At 46.3% G+C, this 21,825-nt stretch overlaps 1 protein-coding gene across 1 annotated transcript in view; it reads left to right on the top strand.

Annotated features, from left to right (window-relative positions):
• als2a (alsin Rho guanine nucleotide exchange factor ALS2 a) overlaps positions 1–21,825 on the top strand; it is a 98,656-nt gene that overhangs the window by 54,338 nt on the left and 22,493 nt on the right. Inside the window, exons 25-28 of the mRNA XM_064977010.1 lie at positions 1,812–1,948; positions 4,016–4,174; positions 6,374–6,491; positions 10,264–10,421. Of these exons, the coding sequence (XP_064833082.1) occupies positions 1,812–1,948; positions 4,016–4,174; positions 6,374–6,491; positions 10,264–10,421 (572 nt within the window). The remainder of the gene's footprint in view (positions 1–1,811; positions 1,949–4,015; positions 4,175–6,373; positions 6,492–10,263; positions 10,422–21,825) is intronic.

Below are 21,825 nucleotides of genomic sequence, written 5' to 3'. Positions count from 1 at the left end.
AAGGGTAGCCTAGTGGTTAGAGTGTAGAGGTGGCAGGGTAGCCTAGTGGTTAGAGTGTAGAGGAGGCAGGGTAGCCTAGTGGTTAGAGTGTAGAGGCGGCAGGGTAGCCGAGTGGTTAGAGTGTAGAGGAGGCAGGGTAGCCTAGTGGTTAGAGTGTAGAGGAGGCAGGGTAGCCTAGTGGTTAGAGTGTAGAGGGGGAAGGGTAGCCTAGTGTTTAGAGTGTAGAGGTGGCAGGGTAGCCTAGTGGTTAGAGTGTAGAGGTGGCAGGGTAGCCTAGTGGTTAGAGTGTAGAGGGGGAAGGGTAGCCTAGTGGTTAGAGTGTAGAGGTGGCAGGGTAGCCTAGTGGTTAGAGTGTAGAGGAGGCAGGGTAGCCTAGTGGTTAGAGTGTAGAGGCGGCAGGGTAGCCTAGTGGTTAGAGTGTAGAGGAGGCAGGTAGCCTAGTGGTTAGAGTGTAGAGGAGGCAGGGTAGCCTAGTGGTTAGAGTGTAGAGGGGGAAGGGTAGCCTAGTGTTTAGAGTGTAGAGGTGGCAGGGTAGCCTAGTGGTTAGAGTGTAGAGGTGGCAGGGTAGCCTAGTGGTTAGAGTGTAGAGGGGGAAGGGTAGCCTAGTGGTTAGAGTGTAGAGGTGGCAGGGTAGCCTAGTGGTTAGAGTGTAGAGGAGGCAGGGTAGCCTAGTGGTTAGAGTGTAGAGGCGGCAGGGTAGCCTAGTGGTTAGAGTGTAGAGGAGGCAGGTAGCCTAGTGGTTAGAGTGTAGAGGAGGCAGGGTAGCCTAGTGGTTAGAGTGTAGAGGTGGCAGGGTAGCCTAGTGGTTAGAGTGTAGAGGTGGCAGGGTAGCCTAGTGGTTAGAGTGTAGAGGAGGCAGGTAGCCTAGTGGTTAGAGTGTAGAGGAGGCAGGGTAGCCTAGTGGTTAGAGTGTAGAGGAGGCAGGGTAGCCTAGTGGTTAGAGTGTAGAGGAGGCAGGGTAGCCTAGTGGTTAGAGTGTAGAGGTGGCAGGGTAGCCGAGTGGTTAGAGTGTTGGACCAGTAACCCAAAGGTTGGTGGCTCGAATCCCTGAGCTGACAAGGTAAAAAATCTGTCGTTCTGCCCCTGAACAAGGCAGTTAAACCCACTGTTCCTAGACCAGTTAACCCACTGTTCCTAGACCAGTTAACCCCACTGTTCCTAGACCAGTTAACCCACTGTTCCTAGACCAGTTAACCCACTGTTCCTAGACCAGTTAACCCACTGTTCCTAGACCAGTTAACCCACTGTTCCTAGACCAGTTAACCCCACTGTTCCTAGACCAGTTAAACCCACTGTTCCTAGACCAGTTAACCCACTGTTCCTAGACCAGTTAACCCCACTGTTCCTAGACCAGTTAACCCCACTGTTCCTAGACCAGTTAACCCCACTGTTCCTAGGCCAGTTAACCCACTGTTCCTAGACCAGTTAACCCCACTGTTCCTAGACCAGTTAACCCACTGTTCCTAGACCAGTTAACCCCCTGTTCCTAGACCAGTTAACCCCCTGTTCCTAGACCAGTTAACCCACTGTTCCTAGACCAGTTAACCCACTGTTCCTAGGCCAGTTAACCCACTGTTCCTAGGCCAGTTAACCCACTGTTCCTAGACCAGTTAACCCACTGTTCCTAGACCAGTTAACCCACTGTTCCTAGGCCATCATAGAAAACAAGAATTTGTTCTTAACTGACTAGCCTCGTTCAATAACTTTTCGAGCAGCTGACCAATCACGTGAGACGTTAGTCGTCAGAATTGACGCCCTCTGTCAGAAGACACTGCATTAAACACGCATCTTGTGTTGGCGTCTGTCCACAGGGTTACCTGTCCATGTCCAATGGAGACTCCATAGAGGGTCTGTTTAGTGGAGAGTGGACCTCGGGGCTGAAGATCACAGGAACCTACATGAAGCCGAACCTCTATGAACCTGACAAGAAGCAATCAACCAGGGTGCTGTAAGGATCGTCGTCTTTATACTCTAGAAATCTAATATCATCTGATGTAAAGTGTGAGCTTTCATCTCTTCCTGCGCGTCTCTCTCTCTGACTGTCTGTCTGTGTCTCTCTGACTGTCTGTCTGTGTCTCTCTGACTGTCTGTCTGTGTTTTCTCTACAGTGAGTTTGTCTGTGTTTTCTCTACAGTGAGGTTGTCTGTGTTTTCTCTACAGTGAGGTTGTCTGTGTTTCTCTACAGTGAGGCTGTCTGTGTTTTCTCTACAGTGAGGCTGTCTGTGTTTTCTCTACAGTGAGGCTGTCTGTGTTTCTCTACAGTGAGGCTGTCTGTGTTTTCTCTACAGTGAGGCTGTCTGTGTTGCTCCTCAGTGAGGCTGTCTGTGTTGCTCCTCAGTGAGGCTGTCTGTGTTGCTCCTCAGTGAGGCTGTCTGTGTTGCTCCTCAGTGAGGCTGTCTGTGTTGCTCCTCAGTGAGGCTGTCTGTGTTGCTCCTCAGTGAGGCTGTCTGTGTTGCTCCTCAGTGAGGCTGTCTGTGTTGCTCCTCAGTGAGGCTGTCTGTGTTGCTCCTCAGTGAGGCTGTCTGTGTTGCTCCTCAGTGAGGCTGTCTGTGTTGCTCCTCAGTGAGGCTGTCTGTGTTGCTCCTCAGTGAGGCTGTCTGTGTTGCTCCTCAGTGAGGCTGTCTGTGTTGCTCCTCAGTGAGGCTGTCTGTGTTGCTCCTCAGTGAGGCTGTCTGTGTTGCTCCTCAGTGAGGCTGTCTGTGTTTCTCTACAGTGAGGCTGTCTGTGTTTCTCTACAGTGAGGCTGTCTGTGTTGCTCTACAGTGAGGCTGTCTGTGTTTCTCTACAGTGAGGCTGTCTGTGTTGCTCTACAGTGAGGTTGTCTGTGTTGCTCTACAGTGAGGCTGTCTGTGTTTCTCTACAGTGAGGCTGTCTGTGTTTCTCTACAGTGAGGCTGTCTGTGTTGCTCTACAGTGAGCCTGTCTGTGTTGCTCTACAGTGAGGCTGTCTGTGTTGCTCTACAGTGAGGCTGTCTGTGTTGCTCCTCAGTGAGGCTGTCTGTGTTGCTCCTCAGTGAGGCTGTCTGTGTTTCTCTACAGTGAGGCTGTCTGTGTTGCTCTACAGTGAGGCTGTCTGTGTTGCTCTACAGTGAGGCTGTCTGTGTTGCTCTACAGTGAGGCTGTCTGTGTTGCTCTACAGTGAGGCTGTCTGTGTTGCTCTACAGTGAGGCTGTCTGTGTTGCTCTACAGTGAGGCTGTCTGTGTTTCTCTACAGTGAGGCTGTCTGTGTTGCTCCTCAGTGAGGCTGTCTGTGTTTTCTCTACAGTGAGGCTGTCTGTGTTTCTCTACAGTGAGGCTGTCTGTGTTGCTCCTCAGTGAGGCTGTCTGTGTTGCTCTACAGTGAGCCTGTCTGTGTTGCTCTACAGTGAGGCTGTCTGTGTTGCTCTACAGTGAGGCTGTCTGTGTTGCTCCTCAGTGAGGCTGTCTGTGTTTCTCTACAGTGAGGCTGTCTGTGTTGCTCTACAGTGAGGCTGTCTGTGTTGCTCTACAGTGAGGCTGTCTGTGTTGCTCTACAGTGAGGCTGTCTGTGTTGCTCTACAGTGAGGCTGTCTGTGTTGCTCTACAGTGAGGCTGTCTGTGTTGCTCTACAGTGAGGCTGTCTGTGTTTCTCTACAGTGAGGCTGTCTGTGTTGCTCCTCAGTGAGGCTGTCTGTGTTTTCTCTACAGTGAGGCTGTCTGTGTTGCTCCTCAGTGAGGCTGTCTGTGTTGCTCTACAGTGAGGCTGTCTGTGTTACTCTACAGTGAGGCTGTCTGTGTTTCTCTACAGTGAGGCTGTCTGTGTTTCTCTACAGTGAGGCTGTCTGTGTTTCTCTACAGTGAGGCTGTCTGTGTTGCTCTACAGTGAGGCTGTCTGTGTTGCTCTACAGTGAGGCTGTCTGTGTTGCTCTACAGTGAGGCTGTCTGTGTTGCTCTACAGTGAGGCTGTCTGTGTTGCTCTACAGTGAGGCTGTCTGTGTTGCTCTACAGTGAGGCTGTCTGTGTTGCTCTACAGTGAGGCTGTCTGTGTTGCTCTACAGTGAGTTGGGCCGTCTAGCCGTATCCCCAGAGCAGAAGTGGAAGGCCGTGTTCTCAGAGTTTTGGAGCAGGCTGGGCTGTGAGGCCCCGGGACAGCCTGAGGAGAGAATGAGGGCCTGGGAAAACATCGCTGTTACAATCACCGCAGGACGCAGAGACAGGTACACACACACACACACACACACACACACACACACACACACACACACACACACACACACACACACCTTGACAATTTTGCTTAACGTTTAAACTGCAATTTTATATATACTGAACAAAAATATAAACATTTTCAAAGAGTTTACTGAGTTACAGTTCATTTAAGGAAATCAGTCAATTGAAATAAATTCATTAGGCCCTAATCTATGGATTTCACATGACTGGGCAGGGGCTCAGCCATAGGTGGGCCTGGGAGGGCATGGGGCCACCCACTGGGGAGACAGGCCCAGCCAATCAGAATGAGTTTTTCCCCACAAAAGGGCTTTATTACAGCCAGAAATACTCCTCAGTTTCATCAGCTGTCCAGGTGGCTGGACTCAGACGATCCCGCAGGTGAAGAAGCAAAATGTGGAGGTCCTGGGTTGGCATGGTAACGTGGTGTGTGGGGCTGGCGTGGTTACACCTGGTCTGTGGGGCTGGCGTGGTTACACCTGGTCTGTGGTTGTGAGGCCGGTTGGACGTACTGACAAATTCTCTAAAATGACGTTGCAGACGGCTTATGGTAGAGAAATGAACATTCAATTCTCCGCCCAACAGCTCTGGTAGACATTCCTGCAGTAAGCAAGCCAATTGCACACAACCTCAAAACTTGACACATCTGTTGCGTTGTGTTTTGTGATATACACTTTACATGTTGCTTTTTATATTTTTTGTTCAGTGTACTTTCATAGAATGTTTTAACGGGTACTAATCAGACGAGTCTTTGTAAGTCCTGTTGGGATCCAAAAGCAAAACAACCAACATGTGTTGGTGAGAGTCTCACCTTTCCACAGAGGGGTCAGATCAGTGTGTAGCCTGAACTGTTGGGACCCGACAGACAGAAGTTGGCAGATCGGCTGTTCTTAGTAGTCTTAGGGTAATGACCTGTCTAACCCCGGGGTAATGACCTGTCTAACCCCGGGGTAATGACCTGTCTAACCCCGGGGGTAATGACCCGTCTAACCCCGGGGTTAATGACCCGTCTAACCCCGGGGTTAATGACCCGTCTAACCCCGGGGTTAATGACCCGTCTAACCCCGGGGTAATGACCTGTCTAACCCCGGGGTAATGACCTGTCTAACCCCGGGGTAATGACCCGTCTAACCCCGGCTAAGGACCCGTCTAACCCCGGCTAAGGACCCGCCTAACCCCGGGGGTTTAATGACCCGCCTAACCCCGGGGGTTTAATGACCCGCCTAACCCCGGGGGTTAATGACCCGCCTAACCCCAGGGGTTAATGACCCGCCTAGCCCCGGGGGTTAATGACCCGCCTAACCCCGGGGGTTAATGACCCGCCTAACCCCGGGGGTTAATGACCCGTCTAACCCCGGGGGTTAATGACCCGTCTAACCCCGGGGTTAATGACCCGTCTAACCCCGGGGGTTAATGACCCGTCTAACCCCGGGGGTTAATGACCCGTCTAACCCCGGGGGTTAATGACCCGTCTAACCCCGGGGGTTAATGACCCGTCTAACCCCGGGGGTTAATGACCCGTCTAATAGTTTGTAGGCCAAACTGTTCGCACGCCTCAGACGATGTTTCAGAACTCTCTAGTTCTGTCACCTTTCACCTCAGATGGGCTGTCTCCTGGTCTGACAAACACCTCTCTAGTTCTGTCACCTTTCACCTCAGATGGGATGTCTCCTGGTCTGACCAACACCTCTCTAGTTCTGTCACCTTTCACCTCAGATGGGATGTCTCCTGGTCTGACAAACACCTCTCTAGTTCTGTCACCTTTCACCTCAGATGGGATGTCTCCTGGTCTGACAAACACCTCTCTAGTTCTGTCACCTTTCACCTCAGATGGGCTGTCTCCTGGTCTGACAAACACCTCTCTAGTTCTGTCACCTTTCACCTCAGATGGGATGTCTCCTGGTCTGATAAACACCTCTCTAGTTCTGTCACCTTTCACCTCAGATGGGATGTCTCCTGGTCTAACCCCCAGAACACCTCTCTAGTTCTGTCACCTTTCACCTCAGATGGGATGTCTCCTGGTCTGACAAACACCTCTCTAACTCGGTCACCTTTCACCTCAGACGTGAAAGTGCGACATCTGCGGATGCGGTGGATTTTATGTTAATTTACACACCTGGATACACACCTGAACAAACACAAACCGGTGCATGGTTTCTATAGTGATGGCGTATGATGTCTGTGTCCAGTCCAGAGCTGCTGAGCAGGTCTCAGAGTCAAGTCCTGGAGATGCTGGAGGTGATTCCTCAACACACAGGTCCAGTTACTGCTGGGGGGTATGAGGTCATCCGACGATACCTCACCAAGGTGAATAACACACATTTAACACACCGTACTGTAGGTCAACAACTGTCAAGCGTAGCAGACTGATAGCAGACTGATAAGGTCAACAGCTGTCAAGGGTAGCAGACTGATAAGGTCAACAGCTGTCAAGGGTAGCAGACTGATAAGGTCAACAACTGTCAAGGGTAGCAGACTGATAAGGTCAACAGCTGTCAAGGGTAGCAGACTGATTAGGTCAACAACTGTCAAGGGTAGCAGACTGATAAGGTCAACAGCTGTCAAGGGTAGCAGACTGATAAGGTCAACAGCTGTCAAGGGTAGCAGACTGATAGCAGACTGATAGGGTCAACAGCTGTCAAGGGTAGCAGACTGATAAGGTCAACAGCTGTCAAGGGTAGCAGACTGATAAGGTCAACAGCTGTCAAGGGTAGCAGACTGATAAGGTCAACAGCTGTCAAGGGTAGCAGACTGATTAGGTCAACAACTGTCAAGGGTAGCAGACTGATAGCAGACTGATAAGGTCAACAGCTGTCAAGGGTAGCAGACTGATAAGGTCAACAGCTGTCAAGGGTAGCAGACTGATAAGGTCAACAGCTGTCAAGGGTAGCAGACTGATTAGGTCAACAACTGTCAAGGGTAGCAGACTGATAGCAGACTGATAGGGTCAACAGCTGTCAAGGGTAGCAGACTGATAAGGTCAACAACTGTCAAGGGTAGCAGACTGATAAGGTCAACAGCTGTCAAGGGTAGCAGACTGATAAGGTCAACAACTGTCAAGGGTAGCAGACTGATTAGGTCAACAACTGTCAAGGGTAGCAGACTGATAGCAGACTGATAGGGTCAACAGCTGTCAAGGGTAGCAGACTGATATGGTCAACAGCTGTCAAGGGTAGCAGACTGATATGGTCAACAGCTGTTAAGGGTAGCAGACTGATAGCAGACTGATAAGGTCAACAGCTGTCAAGGGTAGCAGACTGATAAGGTCAACAACTGTCAAGGGTAGCAGACTGATATGGTCAACAGCTGTCAAGGGTAGCAGACTGATATGGTCAACAACTGTCAAGGGTAGCAGACTGATAGGGTCAACAACTGTCAAGGGTAGCAGACTGATATGGTCAACAACTGTCAAGGGTAGCAGACTGATATGGTCAACAGCTGTCAAGGGTAGCAGACTGATATGGTCAACAGCTGTCAAGGGTAGCAGACTGATATGGTCAACAACTGTCAAGGGTAGCAGACTGATAGGGTCAACAACTGTCAAGGGTAGCAGACTGATAAGGTCAACAACTGTCAAGGGTAGCAGACTGATATGGTCAACAGCTGTCAAGGGTAGCAGACTGATATGGTCAACAGCTGTTAAGGGTAGCAGACTGATAGCAGACTGATAAGGTCAACAGCTGTCAAGGGTAGCAGACTGATAAGGTCAACAGCTGTCAAGGGTAGCAGACTGATAAGGTCAACAACTGTCAAGGGTAGCAGACTGATTAGGTCAACAACTGTCAAGGGTAGCAGACTGATAGCAGACTGATAAGGTCAACAGCTGTCAAGGGTAGCAGACTGATAAGGTCAACAACTGTCAAGGGTAGCAGACTGATATGGTCAACAACTGTCAAGGGTAGCAGACTGATAGGGTCAACAACTGTCAAGGGTAGCAGACTGATATGGTCAACAACTGTCAAGGGTAGCAGACTGATATGGTCAACAGCTGTCAAGGGTAGCAGACTGATAGCAGACTGATAGGGTCAACAGCTGTCAAGGGTAGCAGACTGATAAGGTCAACAACTGTCAAGGGTAGCAGACTGATAAGGTCAACAACTGTCAAGGGTAGCAGACTGATAGCAGACTGATTAGGTCAACAACTGTCAAGGGTAGCAGACTGATAGCAGACTGATTAGGTCAACAACTGTCAAGGGTAGCAGACTGATAGCAGACTGATAGGGTCAACAACTGTCAAGGGTAGCAGACTGATAAGGTCAACAACTGTCAAGGGTAGCAGACTGATATGGTCAACAGCTGTCAAGCGTAGCAGACTGATATGGTCAACAGCTGTCAAGGGTAGCAGACTGATAAGGTCAACAACTGTCAAGGGTAGCAGACTGATAAGGTCAACAACTGTCAAGGGTAGCAGACTGATTAGGTCAACAACTGTCAAGGGTAGCAGACTGATAAGGTCAACAACTGTCAAGGGTAGCAGACTGATAAGGTCAACAACTGTCAAGGGTAGCAGACTGATAAGGTCAACAACTGTCAAGGGTAGCAGACTGATTAGGTCAACAACTGTCAAGGGTAGCAGACTGATAAGGTCAACAACTGTCAAGGGTAGCAGACTGATAAGGTCAACAACTGTCAAGGGTAGCAGACTGATAAGGTCAACAACTGTCAAGGGTAGCAGACTGATTAGGTCAACAACTGTCAAGGGTAGCAGACTGATAAGGTCAACAACTGTCAAGGGTAGCAGACTGATTAGGTCAACAACTGTCAAGGGTAGCAGACTGATAGGGTCAACAGCTGTCAAGGGTAGCAGACTGATAGCAGACTGATAAGGTCAACAACTGTCAAGGGTAGCAGACTGATAAGGTCAACAACTGTCAAGGGTAGCAGACTGATAGGGTCAACAGCTGTCAAGGGTAGCAGACTGATAGCAGACTGATAAGGTCAACAACTGTCAAGGGTAGCAGACTGATAAGGTCAACAACTGTCAAGGGTAGCAGACTGATAGCAGACTGATATGGTCAACAACTGTCAAGGGTAGCAGACTGATAGGGTCAACAACTGTCAAGGGTAGCAGACTGATAGGGTCAACAGCTGTCAAGGGTAGCAGACTGATAGGGTCAACAACTGTCAAGGGTAGCAGACTGATAAGGTCAACAACTGTCAAGGGTAGCAGACTGATTAGGTCAACAACTGTCAAGGGTAGCAGACTGATTAGGTCAACAACTGTCAAGGGTAGCAGACTGATAAGGTCAACAACTGTCAAGGGTAGCAGACTGATAAGGTCAACAACTGTCAAGGGTAGCAGACTGATTAGGTCAACAACTGTCAAGGGTAGCAGACTGATATGGTCAACAACTGTCAAGGGTAGCAGACTGATTAGGTCAACAACTGTCAAGGGTAGCAGACTGATATGGTCAACAACTGTCAAGGGTAGCAGACTGATAAGGTCAACAACTGTCAAGGGTAGCAGACTGATATGGTCAACAACTGTCAAGGGTAGCAGACTGATAAGGTCAACAACTGTCAAGGGTAGCAGACTGATAAGGTCAACAACTGTCAAGGGTAGCAGACTGATAGCAGACTGATATGGTCAACAACTGTCAAGGGTAGCAGACTGATAGGGTCAACAGCTGTCAAGGGTAGCAGACTGATAAGGTCAACAACTGTCAAGGGTAGCAGACTGATAGCAGACTGATATGGTCAACAACTGTCAAGGGTAGCAGACTGATAGGGTCAACAACTGTCAAGGGTAGCAGACTGATAGCAGACTGATATGGTCAACAACTGTCAAGGGTAGCAGACTGATAAGGTCAACAACTGTTAAGGGTAGCAGACTGATATGGTCAACAGCTGTCAAGGGTAGCAGACTGATAAGGTCAACAACTGTCAAGGGTAGCAGACTGATATTAGACTGATATTCCCATGATACCTAGTTGTGTTCCTACATGATACGCTGACAGATTGGGACTGTTGTTGCGTGAGACTTTGTGCTACATGATTTGTCTGTTGATGATTATTCTTCTTCCCCTCATTTCACCTCTCTTCTCCATCATCATCCTCCCTCTCCCCTGTTCTTCTCCAGGCCTGCGAAACCCCCCTCCACCCTTTGGGGGGGTTACTGGAGACCCTAGTGACTGTGTACAGGATTACCTATATAGGGGTAGGATCTAACAGAAGGTTGCTACAACAGGCTGTGGAAGAGATCAGGTCCTACCTCAGACGGATCTTCCAGCTGGTCAGGTACAGTACACTAGATACTACAGGTACAGGACACTAGATACTACAGGTACAGGACACTAGATACTACAGGTACAGGACACTAGATACTACAGGTACAGGACACTAGATACTACAGGTACAGGACACTAGATACTACAGGTACAGGACACTAGATACTACAGGTACAGGACACTAGATACTACAGACACTAGATACTACAGGTACAGGACACTAGATACTACAGGTACAGGACACTAGATACTACAGGTACAGGACACTAGATACTACAGGTACAGGACACTAGATACTACAGGTACAGGACACTAGATACTACAGGTACAGGACACTAGATACTACAGGTACAGGACACTAGATACTACAGGTACAGTACACTAGATACTACAGGTACAGGACACTAGATACTACAGGTACAGGACACTAGATACTACAGGTACAGGACACTAGATACTACAGGATACTACAGGTACAGGACACTAGATACTACAGGTACAGGACACTAGATACTACAGGTACAGGACACTAGATACTACAGGTACAGGACACTAGATACTACAGGTACAGGACACTAGATAGATACTACAGGTAGATACTACAGGTACAGGACACTAGATACTACAGGTACAGGACACTAGATACACAGGTACAGGACACTAGATACTACAGGTACAGGACACTAGATACAGGACAGGACACTAGATACTACAGGTACAGGACACTAGATACTACAGGTACAGGACACTAGATACTACAGGTACAGGACACTAGATACTACAGGTACAGGACACTAGATACTACAGGTACAGGACACTAGATACTACAGGTACAGGACACTAGATACTACAGGTACAGGACACTAGATACTACAGGTACAGGACACTAGATACTACAGGTACAGGACACTAGATACTACAGGTACAGGACACTAGATACTACAGGTACAGGACACTAGATACTACAGGTACAGGACACTAGATACTACAGGTACAGGACACTAGATACTACAGGTACAGGACACTAGATACTACAGGTACAGGACACTAGATACTACAGGTACAGGACACTAGATACTACAGGTACAGGACACTAGATACTACAGGTACAGGACACTAGATACTACAGGTACAGGACACTAGATACTACAGGTACAGGACACTAGATACTACAGGTACAGGACACTAGATACTACAGGTACAGGACACTAGATACAGGACACTAGATACTACAGGTACAGGACACTAGATACTACAGGTACAGGACACTAGATACTACAGGTACAGTACACTAGATACTACAGGTACAGTACACTAGATACTACAGGTACAGGACACTAGATACTACAGGTACAGGACACTAGATACTACAGGTACAGTACACTAGATACTACAGGTACAGGACACTAGATACTACAGGTACAGGACACTAGATACTACAGGTACAGGACACTAGATACTACAGGTACAGGACACTAGATACTACAGGTACAGGACACTAGATACTACAGGTACAGGACACTAGATACTACAGGTACAGGACACTAGATACTACAGGTACAGGACACTAGATACTACAGGTACAGGACACTAGATACTACAGGTACAGGACACTAGATACTACAGGTACAGGACACTAGATACTACAGGTACAGGACACTAGATACTACAGGTACAGGACACTAGATACTACAGGTACAGGACACTAGATACTACAGGTACAGGACACTAGATACTACAGGTACAGGACACTAGATACTACAGGTACAGGACACTAGATACTACAGGTACAGGACACTAGATACTACAGGTACAGGACACTAGATACTACAGGTACAGGACACTAGATACTACAGGTACAGGACACTAGATACTACAGGTACAGGATACACAGGTACAGTACACTAGATACTACAGGTACAGGACACTAGATACTACAGGTACAGGACACTAGATACTACAGGTACAGGACACTAGATACTACAGGTACAGGACACTAGATACTACAGGTACAGGAGGATACACTAGATACTACAGGTACAGGACACTAGATACTACAGGTACAGGACACTAGATACTACAGGTACAGGACACTAGATACTACAGGTACAGGACACTAGATACTACAGGTACAGGACACTAGATACTACAGGTACAGGACACTAGATACTACAGGTACAGGACACTAGATACTACAGGTACAGGACACTAGATACTACAGGTACAGGACACTAGATACTACAGGTACAGGATACTACAGGTACAGGACACTAGATACTACAGGTACAGGACACTAGATACTACAGGTACAGGACACTAGATACTACAGGTACAGGACACTAGATACTACAGGTACAGGACACTAGATACTACAGGTACAGGACACTACACTAGATACTACAGGTACAGGACACTAGATACTACAGGTACAGTACACTAGATACTACAGGTACAGGACACTAGATACTACAGGTACAGGATACTACAGGTACAGGACACTAGATACTACAGGTACAGGACACTAGATACTACAGGTACAGGACACTAGATACTACAGGTACAGGACACTAGATACTACAGGTACAGGACACTAGATACTACAGGTACAGGACACTAGATACTACAGGTACAGGACACTAGATACTACAGGTACAGGACACTAGATACTACAGGTACAGGACACTAGATACTACAGGTACAGGACACTAGATACTACAGGTACAGGATACTACAGGTACAGACACTAGATACTACAGGTACAGGACACTAGATACTACAGGTACAGGACACTAGATACTACAGGTACAGGACACTAGATACTACAGGTACAGGACACTAGATACTACAGGTACAGGACACTAGATACTACAGGTACAGGACACACTAGATACTACAGGTACAGGACACTAGATACTACAGGTACAGGACACTAGATACTACAGGTACAGGACACTAGATACTACAGGTACAGGACACTAGATACTACAGGTACAGGACACTAGATACTACAGGTACAGGACACTAGATACTACAGGTACAGGACACTAGATACTACAGGTACAGGACACTAGATACTACAGGTACAGGACACTAGATACTACAGGTACAGGACACACTAGATACTACAGGTACAGGACACTAGATACTACAGGTACACTAGATACTACAGGTACAGGACACTAGATACTACAGGTACAGGACACTAGATACAGGTACAGGACACTAGATACTACAGGTACAGGACACTAGATACTACAGGTACAGGACACTAGATACTACAGGTACAGGACACTAGATACACAGGTACAGGACACTAGATACTACAGGTACAGGACACTAGATACTACAGGTACAGGACACTAGATACTACAGGTACAGGACACTAGATACTACAGGTACAGGACACTAGATACTACAGGTACAGGACACTAGATACTACAGGTACAGGACACTAGATACTACAGGTACAGGACACTAGATACTACAGGTACAGGACACTAGATACTACAGGTACAGGACACTAGATACTACAGGTAGGACACTAGATACTACAGGTACAGGACACTAGATACTACAGGTACAGGACACTAGATACTACAGGTACAGGACACTAGATACTACAGGTACAGGACACTAGATACTACAGGTACAGGACACTAGATACTACAGGTACAGGACACTAGATACTACAGGTACAGATACAGGTACAGGACACTAGATACTACAGGTACAGGACACTAGATACTACAGGTACAGGACACTAGATACTACAGGTACAGGACACTAGATACTACAGGTACAGGACACTAGATACTACAGGTACAGGACACTAGATACTACAGGTACAGGACACTAGATACTACAGGTACAGGACACTAGATACTACAGGTACAGGACACTAGATGGTACAGACACTAGATACTACAGGTACAGGACACTAGATACTACAGGTACAGGACACTAGATACTACAGGTACAGGACACTAGATACTACAGGTACAGGACACTAGATACTACAGGTACAGGACACTAGATACTACAGGTACAGGACACTAGATACTACACTAGATACTAGGTACAGGACACTAGATACTACAGGTACAGGACACTAGATACTACAGGTACAGGACACTAGATACTACAGGTACAGGACACTAGATACTACAGGTACAGGACACTAGATACTACAGGTACAGTACACTAGATACTACAGGTACAGGACACTAGATACAGGACACTAGATACTACAGGTACAGGACACTAGATACTACAGGTACAGGACACTAGATACTACAGGTACAGTACACTAGATACTACAGGTACAGTACACTAGATACTACAGGTACAGGACACTAGATACTACAGGTACAGGACACTAGATACTACAGGTACAGGACACTAGATACTACAGGTACAGGACACTAGATACTACAGGTACAGGACACTAGATACTACAGGTACAGGACACTAGATACTACAGGTACAGGACACTAGATACTACAGGTACAGGACACTAGATACTACAGGTACAGGACACTAGATACTACAGGTACAGGACACTAGATACTACAGGTACAGGACACTAGATACTACAGGTACAGGACACTAGATACTACAGGTACAGGACACTAGATACTACAGGTACAGGACACTAGATACTACAGGTACAGGACACTAGATACTACAGGTACAGGACACTAGATACTACAGGTACAGGACACTAGATACTACAGGTACAGGACACTAGATACTACAGGTACAGGACACTAGATACTACAGGTACAGGACACTAGATACTACAGGTACAGGACACTAGATACTACAGGTACAGGACACTAGATACTACAGGTACAGGACACTAGATACTACAGGTACAGACACTAGATACTACAGGTACAGGACACTAGATACTACAGGTACAGGACACTAGATACTACAGGTACAGGACACTAGATACTACAGGTACAGGACACTAGATACTACAGGTACAGGACACTAGATACTAGGTACAGGACACTAGATACTACAGGTACAGGACACTAGATACTACAGGTACAGGACACTAGATACTACAGGTACAGGACACTAGATACTACAGGTACAGGACACTAGATACTACAGGTACAGGACACTAGATACTACAGGTACAGGACACTAGATACTACAGGTACAGGACACTAGATACTACAGGTACAGGACACTAGATACTACAGGTACAGGACACTAGATACTACAGGTACAGGACACTAGATACTACAGGTACAGGACACTAGATACTACAGGTACAGGACACTATACTACAGGTACAGGTACAGGTACAGGACACTAGATACTACAGGTACAGGATACTACAGGTACAGGACACTAGATACTACTACAGGTACAGGACACTAGATACTACAGGTACAGGACACTAGATACTACAGGTACAGGACACTAGATACTACAGGTACAGGACACTAGATACTACAGGTACAGGACACTAGATACTACAGGTACAGGATACACAGGTACAGATACTACAGGTACAGGACACTAGATACTACAGGTACAGGACACTAGATACTACAGGTACAGGACACTAGACACTAGATACTACAGGTACAGGACACTAGATACTACAGGATACTACAGGACACTAGATACTACAGGTACAGGACACTAGATACTACAGGTACAGGACACTAGATACTACAGGTACAGGACACTAGATACTACAGGTACAGGACACTAGATACTACAGGTACAGGACACTAGATACTACAGGTACAGGACACTAGATACTACAGGTACAGGACACTAGATACTACAGGTACAGGACACTAGATACTACAGGTACAGGACACTAGATACTACAGGTACAGGACACTAGATACTACAGGTACAGGACACTAGATACTACAGGTACAGGACACTAGATACTACAGGTACAGGACACTAGATACTACAGGTACAGGACACTAGATACTACAGGTACAGGACACTAGATACTACAGGTACAGGACACTAGATACTACAGGTACAGGACACTAGATACTACAGGTACAGGACACTAGATACTACAGGTACAGGACACTAGATACTACTACAGGTACAGTACACTAGATACTACAGGTACAGGACACTAGATACTACAGGTACAGGACACTAGATACTACAGGTACAGGACACTAGATACTACAGGTACAGGACACTAGATACTACAGGTACAGGACACTAGATACTACAGGTACAGGACACTAGATGGTAGACACTAGATACTACAGGTACAGGACACTAGATACTGTACAGGACACTAGATACTACAGGTACAGGACACTAGATACTACAGGTACAGGACACTAGATACTACAGGTACAGGACACTAGATACTACAGGTACAGGACACTAGATACTACAGGTACAGGACACTAGATACTACAGGTACAGGACACTAGATACTACAGGTACAGGACACTAGATACTACAGGTACAGGACACTAGATACTACAGGTACAGGACACTAGATACTACAGGTACAGGACACTAGATACTACAGGTACAGGACACTAGATACTACAGGTACAGGACACTAGATACTACAGGTACAGGACACTAGATACTACAGGTACAGGACACTAGATACTACAGGTACAGGACACTAGATACTACAGGTACAGGACACTAGATACTACAGGTACAGGACACTAGATACTACAGGTACAGGACACTAGATACTACAGGTACAGGACACTAGATACTACAGGTACAGGACACTAGATACTACAGGTACAGGACACTAGATACTACAGGTACAGGACACTAGATACTACAGGTACAGGACACTAGATACAGGACACACTAGATACAGGACACTAGATACTACAGGTACAGGACACTAGATACTACAGGTACAGGACACTAGATACTACAGGTACAGGACACTAGATACTACAGGTACAGGACACTAGATACTACAGGTACAGGACACTAGATACTACAGGTACAGGACACTAGATACTACAGGTACAGGACACTAGATACTACAGGTACAGGACACTAGATACTACAGGTACAGGACACTAGATACACTAGATACTACAGGTACAGGACACTAGATACTACAGGTACAGGACACTAGATACTACAGGTACAGGACACTAGATACTACAGGTACAGGACACTAGATACTACTACAGGACACTAGATACTACAGGTACAGGACACTAGATACTACAGGTACAGGACACTAGATACTACAGGTACAGGACACTAGATACTACAGGTACAGGACACTAGATACTACAGGTACAGGACACTAGATACTACAGGTACAGGACACTAGATACTACAGGTACAGGACACTAGATACTACAGGTACAGGACACTAGATACTACAGGTACAGGATACACAGGTAGGACACTAGATACTACAGGTACAGGACACTAGATACTACAGGTACAGGACACTACTAGGAGGACACTAGATACTACAGGTACAGGACACTAGATACTACAGGTACAGGACACTAGATACTACAGGTACAGGACACTAGATACTACAGGTACAGGACACTAGATACTACAGGTACAGGACACTAGATACTACAGGTACAGGACACTAGATACTACAGGTACAGGACACTAGATACTACAGGTACAGGACACTAGATACTACAGGTACAGGACACTAGATACTACAGGTACAGGACACTAGATACTACAGGTACAGGACACTAGATACTACAGGTACAGGTAGGTACAGGACACTAGATACTACAGGTACAGGACACTAGATACTACAGGTACAGGACACTAGATACTACAGGTACAGGACACTAGATACTACAGGTACAGGACACTAGATACTACAGGTACAGGACACTAGATACTACAGGTACAGGACACTAGATACACAGGTACAGACACTAGATACTACAGGTACAGGACACTAGATACTACAGGTACAGGACACTAGATACTACAGGTACAGGACACTAGATACTACAGGTACAGGACACTAGATACTACAGGTACAGGACACTAGATACTACAGGTACAGGACACTAGATACTACAGGTACAGGACACTAGATACTACAGGTACAGGACACTAGATACTACAGGTACAGGACACTAGATACTACAGGTACAGGACACTAGATACTACAGGTACAGGACACTAGATACTACAGGTACAGGACACTAGATACTACAGGTACAGGACACTAGATACTACAGGTACAGGACACTAGATACTACAGGTACAGGACACTAGATACTACAGGTACAGGACACTAGATACTACAGGTACAGGACACTAGATACTACAGGTACAGGACACTAGATACTACAGGTACAGGACACTAGATACTACAGGTACAGGACACTAGATACTACAGGTACAGGACACTAGATACTACAGGTACAGGACACTAGATACTACAGGTAGGACACTAGATACTACAGGTACAGGACACTAGATACTACAGGTACAGGACACTAGATACTACAGGTACAGGACACTAGATACTACAGGTACAGGACACTAGATACTACAGGTACAGGACACTAGATACTACAGGTACAGGACACTAGATACTACAGGTACAGGACACTAGATACTACAGGTACAGGACACTAGATACTACAGGTACACTAGATACTACAGGTACAGGACACTAGATACTACAGGTACAGGACACTAGATACTACAGGTACAGGACACTAGATACTACAGGTACAGGACACTAGATACTACAGGTACAGGACACTAGATACTACAGGTACAGGACACTAGATACTACAGGTACAGGAGATACTACAGGTACAGGACACTAGATACTACAGGTACAGGACACTAGATACTACAGGTACAGGACACTAGATACTACAGGTACAGGACACTAGATACTACAGGTACAGGACACTAGATACTACAGGTACAGGACACTAGATACTACAGGTACAGGACACTAGATACTACAGGTACAGGACACTAGATACTACAGGTACAGGACACTAGATACTACAGGTACAGGACACTAGATGTAGAGATACTACAGGTACAGGACACTAGATACTACAGGTACAGGACACTAGATACTACAGGTACAGGACACTAGATACTACAGGTACAGGACACTAGATACTACAGGTACAGGACACTAGATACTACAGGTACAGGACACTAGATACTACAGGTAGGACACTAGATACTACAGGTACAGGACACTAGATACTACAGGTACAGGACACTAGATACTACAGGTACAGGACACTAGATACTACAGGTACAGGACACTAGATACTACAGGTACAGGACACTAGATACTACAGGTACAGGACACTAGATACTACAGGATACTACAGGTACACAGATACTACAGGTACAGGACACTAGATACTACAGGTACAGGACACTAGATACTACAGGTACAGGACACTAGATACTACAGGTACAGGACACTAGATACTACAGGTACAGGACACTAGATACTACAGGTACAGGACACTAGATACTACAGGTACAGGACACTAGATACTACAGGTACAGGACACTAGATGGTACAGACACTAGATACTACAGGTACAGGACACTAGATACTACAGGTACAGGACACTAGATACTACAGGTACAGGACACTAGATAGATACTACAGGTACAGGACACTAGATACACAGGACACTAGATACTACAGGTACAGGACACTAGATACTACAGGTACAGGACACTAGATACTACAGGTACAGGACACTAGATACTACAGGTACAGGACACTAGATGTAGGAGATACTACAGGTACAGGACACTAGATACTACAGGTAGACACTAGATACTACAGGTACAGGACACTAGATACTACAGGTACAGGACACTAGATACAGGTACAGAGATACTACAGGTACAGGACACTAGATACTACAGGTACAGGACACTAGATACTACAGGTACAGGACACTAGATACTACAGGTACAGGACACTAGATACTACAGGTACAGGACACTAGATACTACAGGTACAGGACACTAGATACTACAGGTACAGGACACTAGATGTAGAGATACTACAGGTACAGGACACTAGATACTACAGGTACAGGACACTAGATACTACAGGTACAGGACACTAGATACTACAGGTACAGGACACTAGATACTACAGGTACAGGACACTAGATACTACAGGTACAGGACACTAGATACTACAGGTACAGGACACTAGATACTAGAGGAGGACACTAGATACTACAGGTACAGGACACTAGATACTACAGGTACAGGACACTAGATACTACAGGTACAGGACACTAGATACTACAGGTACAGACACTAGATACTACAGGTACAGGACACTAGATACTACAGGTACAGGACACAGGACACTAGATACTACAGGTACAGGACACTAGATACTACAGGTACAGGACACTAGATACTACAGGTACAGGACACTAGATACTACAGGTACAGGACACTAGATACTACAGGTACAGGACACTAGATACTACAGGTACAGGACACTAGATACTACAGGTACAGGACACTAGATACTACAGGTACAGGACACTAGATACTACAGGTACAGGACACTAGATACTACAGGTACAGGACACTAGATACTACAGGTACAGGACACTAGATGTAGAGATACTACAGGTACAGGACACTAGATACTACAGGTACAGGACACTAGATACTACAGGTACAGGACACTAGATACTACAGGTACAGGACACTAGATACTACAGGTACAGGACACTAGATACTACAGGTACAGGACACTAGATACTACAGGTACAGGACACTAGATACTACAGGTACAGGACACTAGATACTACAGGTACAGGACACTAGATACTAGGTACAGGACACTAGATACTACAGGTACAGGACACTAGATACTACAGGTACAGGACACTAGATACTACAGGTACAGGACACTAGATACTACAGGTACAGGACACTAGATACTACAGGTACAGGACACTAGATGTAGAGATACTACAGGTACAGGACACTAGATACTACAGGTACAGGACACTAGATACTACAGGTACAGGACACTAGATACTACAGGTACAGGACACTAGATACTACAGGTACAGGACACTAGATACTACAGGTACAGGACACTAGATGTAGAGATACTACAGGTACACTAGGGTACACACTAGATACTACAGGTACAGGACACTAGATACTACAGGTACAGGACACTAGATACTACAGGTACAGGACACTAGATACACAGGTACAGGACACTAGATACTACAGGTACAGGACACTAGATACTACAGGTACAGGACACTAGATGTAGAGATACTACAGGTACAGGACACTAGATACTACAGGTACAGGACACTAGATACTACAGGTACAGGACACTAGATACTACAGGTACAGGACACTAGATACTACAGGTACAGGACACT

The sequence above is a fragment of the Oncorhynchus masou genome, chromosome 10 (assembly GCF_036934945.1).
Source record: "Oncorhynchus masou masou isolate Uvic2021 chromosome 10, UVic_Omas_1.1, whole genome shotgun sequence".
Taxonomy (NCBI): domain Eukaryota; kingdom Metazoa; phylum Chordata; class Actinopteri; order Salmoniformes; family Salmonidae; genus Oncorhynchus; species Oncorhynchus masou.
This window is presented reverse-complemented; position numbering and strand designations above follow the sequence as displayed.